This window comes from Myotis lucifugus, unplaced genomic scaffold (assembly GCF_000147115.1).
Source record: "Myotis lucifugus unplaced genomic scaffold, Myoluc2.0 scaffold_1814, whole genome shotgun sequence".
Taxonomy (NCBI): domain Eukaryota; kingdom Metazoa; phylum Chordata; class Mammalia; order Chiroptera; family Vespertilionidae; genus Myotis; species Myotis lucifugus.
This window is the reverse complement of record NW_005872862.1, coordinates 19,329-26,282: the sequence shown is the minus strand read 5'-3', so window position 1 is coordinate 26,282 and position 6,954 is coordinate 19,329. Positions and strand designations below refer to the sequence as shown.

At 63.9% G+C, this 6,954-nt stretch overlaps 1 protein-coding gene across 1 annotated transcript in view; it reads right to left on the bottom strand.

The window, feature by feature from the left end:
• The window catches only part of LOC102428369 (inositol 1,4,5-trisphosphate receptor type 1-like), a gene marked incomplete at its 5' end in the record, with an annotated part of 29,052 nt that overhangs the window by 3,607 nt on the left and 18,491 nt on the right, over positions 1–6,954 (bottom strand). The window contains one exon of the mRNA XM_023748790.1: positions 1,100–1,261. Within this exon, the coding sequence (XP_023604558.1) occupies positions 1,100–1,261 (162 nt within the window). The remainder of the gene's footprint in view (positions 1–1,099; positions 1,262–6,954) is intronic.

Below are 6,954 nucleotides of genomic sequence, written 5' to 3'. Positions count from 1 at the left end.
CTTTTCCTATTGCTAGAGAGAGTGGAAGGAAGGGAGCCCCAAGGTAGAAAGAGAGAGAGAGAAACATTGATATGAGAGAGACACTTGATGGTTGCCTCCCATGTGAGCCCAGGCCAGGGAAGGAGCCTGCAACCGAGGTACATGCCCTTGACACAGAATCGTACCCGGGACCCTTTTCAGCCTGCAGGGCTGATGCTCTATCCACTGAGCCTCTGCCAGCCAGTGCAAAAGATAGTTTCAATGTTCAATTCACTCGCAGGGGAGGCCTTCGGGGGAGACCTCCAACGGCCACCTTCCCAACAGCAACTCAAAGGGCGGGACCACGCAGGTCCCCCCCACAGACGCTAACGCCACCCACCAGGAGCCCTCCTCCCGGATCTGACAGGTGCCCACTGCGCTTCGCTCAGCTGTCCCAAATGGCCATGTTGGCCTCCCAGTGTTCGGGTGCATGACGGCAGTTCTGAAACCTTACGGCTCTTTTCAGAAAAAGGACTAAGAATTTAAACAGTCAACCGTGAAAGGCAATCAGAGCACAGCCCTGTCCTTCAACCATGAAAGACAGAACACGTGAAAACAAAAGCACACGCAGCGCCCAAAACCAAGCCGAGACCGGAGCGTCCACCTGCAGCCTCTGGTGCCGCCTCGCAGGGAGGTGAGGGCCGGGCGACACACCCAGGGCCCAGTGCAGACTCAGGCGCCAGAGAGCCCGCCCTCCCCAACTCGGGGGCAAAGCACTGATCCGGGCGGAGAGCTGGGCACCGTCTGCAGACCTGAGCCCTGGGGCAGCAGCAACAGGCATGCCCATCGGCCCCCTGTCCCTCCTCGGGCCTGGCCCATGCCTGGACCTGCAGCCACTCAGCAGGGACCTGGCCAACGAGGGAACCAGGACGGTGGCTTAAATGCAGCCCAGACCTACCCCTGGGGCTGCACTGTGTCCTGGGTGAGGAGTGAGGAGATGGGAGGGCACAGCGTCCCTCATCACATTTGGGGGTACGTGTGTTGTGTGTGGTGTGTTTTGCATACGTGTGTTGTGTGTGGTGTGTGTACATGCGTGTGGGTGCGTGGACACGCGTGCGCACAGGCAGACCCCCGCCCTTACCTGGTCCTTGAGCTCGGACAGCTGGCCCGAGAGGTTGGAGACGAGCTTCATGGTGGACTCGAGCTTCTCCTGCAGGTTCCGCAGCTCGTTCTGCTCGCCCTCCGAGTCGCTGCTGACCAGGGACATGGCTCTCATCCGGGGGAACCAGTCGAGGTTTCTCTCCTGGAATCGAGTGGGCAGAGAGTGGGTCACCTCGGGGAGGCGAGGCCGGGGGGCCGCGGAGCACCGGGGTCCCGGCCCCCTCGGTGCCACAGAACGGGCGGATGCGGGTCGTTTTAAAAACCACGTCCCGAATACCCTCTTAATTGAGTGAATGGAACTCTCTCGATTCCTAGAATTCCTTAAAGTTAAACGTGGGGAAAGTCGGCTTTGAAACAGGTTCCCGATCTGCAAATATGAGCGCTGCCCTGGGAACCCGATCTCTGCAGACCACAGGGCTGATGAGCGTTGAGTTTAACCTTGTGGTGGAACACCCCCCGGAACCGACCACCTTCCGCTCAGCTGCCCGCCCGGTGCCACCTGTGCACTCGCTGTCGCACAGCCGTCACGCCACCACCCGGGCCTTCTTGTCTCCCCAACTGACACTCAGGTTTTAGAGAGAAAACCCAAGATCTCAGAGAAACGTCACCCTTGCTGCAGGCCATGTCGGGCCCCTGCCCGTCCTAGACAGAGCTCGGACCATCCCCGTTCCTCCAGCACAGGCAGGTCTGCCCGCCGGCGACCATCGAGGTCCCCCTTTGCCTGCTTCCCACCTTAATACCTAATGCAGAGCTGGGAAGCCTCACCCCTAACCACACACACAGCCCAACTGCGGGCACCGCCGGCTCCTGCTCTGCGGGCGGTTCCCAACCTGAGGCCCTGGGTGGGTCCCCGGGGCTGTAAGTCAGGTCTCAACCCCCCAGCAGCACCTGGGAGTTAGAATCAAGGAGCAATTCTGGCCCTGGCCGGTGTGGCTCAGTGGATAGACTGTCGGCCAGCGGACTGAAGGGTCTCGGGTTTGATTCCAGTCAAGGGCACATATCTGGGTTGTAGGTTCAATCTCCAGTGGGAGGCATGCAGGAGGCAGCCGATCAATGATCTCTCTCATCACTGATGTTTCTCTCTCTTTCTCCCCCTTCTTCTCTGAAATCAATAAAAATGTATTTTAAAAGAAAAATGAGCAATTCTGGCCAAACTGCCTCTCAGTTCCACGTGGCTCTGACCCCAGGGCCCCTCTGCACGGAGTCCTAGTCTCGGGTGACGGTGTGGAGCCCACCCTGTGCCGAGTGCAAGGCAGAGACCACCGCACCCGCTCACCCTCTCTCCAGCTCCGACGGGCACAACACACCGGCTTGTCTCAGCTAACGACCCGGCCGCCTGCGCCCACGGCCCCAGCAGCCAGAGCCCGGGGCCTGTGACCATCGGCAGAATCCCGCCTTTACGTCTGTTCAAGATCAAAACCGTCTGGTCTCGGCTTCGGCTGCATTTTTTTGGGAAAGTCATGTTCAACCGAGACACTGTTTATACGTGAACTCATCCCGGGGTGTGTGTGTGGTCGAGGGTGGGGCCGGGCGGCTCCGGGTCCCCCGAGCATGTGTCGCCGGGTCTGGCCGCCCCAGTGCATCCCCGGCCTCCTGGCTGTGGCACCGCACATACCAATGTCATTAGGCACCGTCTGCCTGGCCTGCAGTCCGGCCAGCGGTTCCCGGCACAGCCGCTTCCTGTGTCAGAGCACAGGCGACCGCAGCCACAGCCGGAAGCTGGCTGACCACAGCGCTAAGCGCTGGTGAGCTCTCTTCCAGGTAAAGCTGGAAAAGTCCCCACAGAGCCAGCGCTGAGGCCTCAGACGCGGGGGCGGCACAACCTCTCGGCTTGTCCTTGACTGGAAAGGGGGGGTGTGGGGGGGAGAGAGAGAGAGTGAGGGAGGGTGTGTGTGTGAAAGAGACAGAGAGGAAGGGAGGGGGAGAGGGAGGGGGAGAGGGAGCTGGATTGTGTGTGAAGGCTCATCATTCTGGGAAGCTGTCCTCTCCCAGGCTCCGTGCGGGGCTGTTCTAAGAGGAGGCGAGAGTCACTGGAGATGGGGCTCAGGTGCAGTTCTGTTTACGGCGTAAACAGCGCACAGGGTGCTGAACCTCTTGTTCCTCTACAGCCAGACTCTGGGACAGAGAGCCTGAGGGTGAAAGGTGCCGTGGGAAGAGGTGCTGGGAGGGTGGGCTGCGGGCTCCCTGCGTGGGGAGAGGGCCCCTGGGCAGACCCAGCGGGCAAGGCTGTCCTTTCAACTCAGATGGCGACCGACTGCCCACCTCACACAGCGGGTGACAAAGGGGGCTTCCCGGGGATGCAGGTGCCGAGGTGAGGGCGGGTGGGGAGGGTGGCGGGGCCAGGACAGAGGCTGGGCCTCCTTGGCTCCCACAGGGGGCGCGAGGACCCGCGGACCGGCCACCTGCCTGGTGTGAGCGCGGCTGTCTCCGAGGCAGAGGAGGCCCCTTCAGCCCCCTCTTCCGAGACCACAGCACAGAGCAGCCTCCGCCGCTCCGGGTGAGAAACCGGGACGGACACGCACGGGCAGGGGCTCGGCACCGCCCTTCATAGCGTCGGCCGTGCATTTCAGCGAAAGCCACAGCCCCGAACCAGTCCCGACCCCGGACACGGGAAGAAGATGGGGTGTGTGTGTGGGGGGTGACGAGGCCGGGCACAGAGGGTGTCCGGGCGGCGGGAGAGGGGATCCCTGGTGGGCCGGCCCCACCTTCCTCTCCTCCGTGACCTGCGTCCTCCCCAGCGGCAATGCCGACCCTGTCTTTACAGCCCGGAGTGAGCCGGAAGGTGAACTGTGGCCTCAGCCAGTCACAGAGCATCTAGCGGCCTCATCTGTTGTAACAAATACGCCGCAGGGACACAAGAGGTCACAACGGAACCGGCGGGGAGGGGGCAAGGGAAGGCCTCGCTTTCTGCTCGTCTGTCTGTAAACCTAAAACTGCTGTGAAATAGTCTGGTAATAAAAAAAAGGACCCCACCCCTGGAATTTGTTGGCCGGCCCCAAACCCCACCCGTGATCCCCGCAGGTCATGGGTGCGTTTCCATGGCAGCCCTGACGACAGTGTCAGCAGGAAGGACACCGCCCGGGGGCAGGAGGGGGCAGGAGCCAGGACTGGAGCCCGAGGGTGACCCCCCGGCTCTGCCTCCTGGGTCCGTGGCTGTGAGGAAGGTCCCGGAGGCAAGCGCCCTGCGAGGCAGGAAGCCAGTGCCGCAGCCCCAGTGGCAGAGCGGCTGGGCGTGGGCCTGCGGCCGGCACCGTCGGGGCAGCTCCGTCCTCCTCCCTCGGGCGCGGCTCCAGACACTTTCTCCAGCGCAGCTGCTCCCGTGGCTGGCGGGCGGCTCGTGGGCAGGAAGGACATTCCCCGCAGCCGAGTTACGTAACCTCCAGCTGCCGGGAGGGCGGCGGTCGCCCCAGGCCAGTTCCTGGCTGTTCCGGATGATCCCGAGCAGGAGGTCGTGGCCAGCAGGGAGGGCCGCACCCGGCTCTGATGAAACCCCTCCGAGGAGCCGCTGCAGAGCCACTCGGGGCCCAGGTGGCGGGTTCCTGGCCCAGGGGCTGCGAGAAGGCAGCGCTGACCGCTGAGCAGCACGCTGGGTCCCAGGTGCCCCCCCAGTCGGCCCAACCTGCCCTCCTCACCTGGCCCAGCCCTTGTTAGGCAACCTCCCTGCCCGGCGTCTCAGCCAAGACCCGCCCCCCCTAGTTCCCAGAGTTCAGTGTGGCGTTTTGGCGACTTTGATTGGTTTCCCCATGCCTGCCTGCCTTTTAAAAATCCTTACCCGAGTATATTTTTTACATTGGTTTTTGGAGTGAAAGGGAGGAAGGAGAGGGAGGATGGGGAGAGAAACATCGAGGAGAGAAAGACTGGTTGCCTCCCACACCGCACCCCTGCCCCTGCCGCAGACCTGCTTAGCCCACGAGCCCCCCACGCGGAAGCTGCCCTGTGGACGGAAGCTCAGCGGGGAGAGGCTGTGGTCGCTCGCTGGCTCCGCAGAATAGAACCGAGAGCCTGTCCCCATGTGTGCCCGTCGGAGACCCAGGGCTCCACCTAAACCAGCGTCTTCCACCGTCCTCCCAGCCCGACACAGGTTACGGCGTCCCGAGCGTGGACTCAATAACCGTACCCCCCGCCCCCACCCGCGGCCCAGGGACGGCGGTCTGTCCCTGCTCACGGGCCACAACCCCGGCGGCCTGGCTCTGAGCGACAGTCACCAGTTGGAGCAGAGAGGCCACAACGGTGTGGAGGCCCAGGAGCCTCGGTGGGGCCGGGGTGTGTGGGGGGCCCACGGAGGGCAGCCCGTGGGGTCTGCACTCGGGAAGAAGCAGAAGGTGGCCGAGGTCCCACCCTTGGACAGGCTCAGGGGGGAGATGTCTGGCTGTGAACCCCGCCTTCCCGACCCTCATATTGTGCGCAGCCCAGGGACCACCTGGGAGCCGCTGACGCCTGCCCTCCTCAGGGTCGGCTCCTGGGAGACTCTGTGACACGCCCAGCCGTGCTCCGCGGTCCGACTGGGGGTCACTCAGAGGCAGGAACCGGAGGTGCGGGCGGAGGGACCACAGAGGGAGGCCTGGGAAGTGCGCGGGGGTGGGGGGGGGGGACCGAGGGCAGAGTGTGCGGGGAGCCTGGCCGGAGTTCTCCGCGCTGTCGCCTGCACAGCCAGCAGTTCCAGTGCACAGGGCAGCACAACGCTGACCTGCTGCTTCCAGCCCCTGGGCACCCGCCAAGTCCCTCCTCACCCCCCTCGACCCTGTTCTTGAACCCTGCCTCGGTGCATTCTGGGAGTCGGGTCAGAGGGCAGAGGGCTGTGGGGCCCTGAGGACACGGCGAGGGGGGAGCCCAGGTGGCAGGAGGCCCGAGAGAGCACCGCCCACGCGGCCTCTCTCTCCCGGGAACTCGGGTTCCAGGATAAAGCCCAGCCCGTCATCACCATCACCGGCCTCTGCCCGCCCATCTGCCCAGCAGAGGGTCCCTGCCCCGCATCACAGCCGCCGCCTGCCCGTGGTGAAGCAGACGGGGCGGTGACAGGAGAGGGAGGGGCTGGTGCACACCCCAGGTCCTGTCTGCTGGGCTCTTATGTTCACGCTCCCCTCCCGCTGCCTCCACCGCCGCCGCCCTCCCTCGCTCTCATCTGTGATCCCTGGGTCTGCAGGGGGCCCTGAGCCGCCCAGCCTCCCCGGGTCCCTCGGGCTGCGGCCGCTTTGGAAAGTGCCGCCTGCAGACCTGACAGCGCCAGGCTCTTGCTCGCTGGGGTCAAAGGTGCAAGACCCAGCCGGCTCCCCCGAGAAGCAGAGGCCGTGACACGCTGGTTTTGGGCTCCCATTCTGACCTTTGCCCTTGTTAGCACAGTTTCCTGGCTGTGCTTCCGTCTTATCAAACACAGATAGCGAGGCGGGGCCAGGCCGCTGCTGGAAGCTTCTCACAGCTCCTCGGGCTGCGCAGGCAGGACCTGCTGATGGGACTGATTTGCCCGGAAAATGTACCAGGAGCTGTTTTCAGGCAAAAGGGCTTTTCTGACTCGAACTGACACGGGTCTCAGCACAGCTTTTTCCAGGCGTGTGAGCTCCTGACTCCCCCGTGTGAAGGAAAGCACCCCCGCTACCTCCAGAGCACCCGCTATCCCCTAGAGCACCCAGCTACCCCCCAGGGCACCCCGCTATCCCCTAGAGCACCCAGCTACCCCCCAGAGCACCCGGGGGCTGCGCCAGGACCTGTAGCCTGGGCACTTTGCTTCCCTGTCCCTGACAAGTTGGTTCTGCCGCGGGCAGGTGACAAACACAGGAGGGAGCACGGGGTGATCCTGGGAGGGAGCTGTGTGTGTGTGTGTGTGGGGGGGTAGGGAGG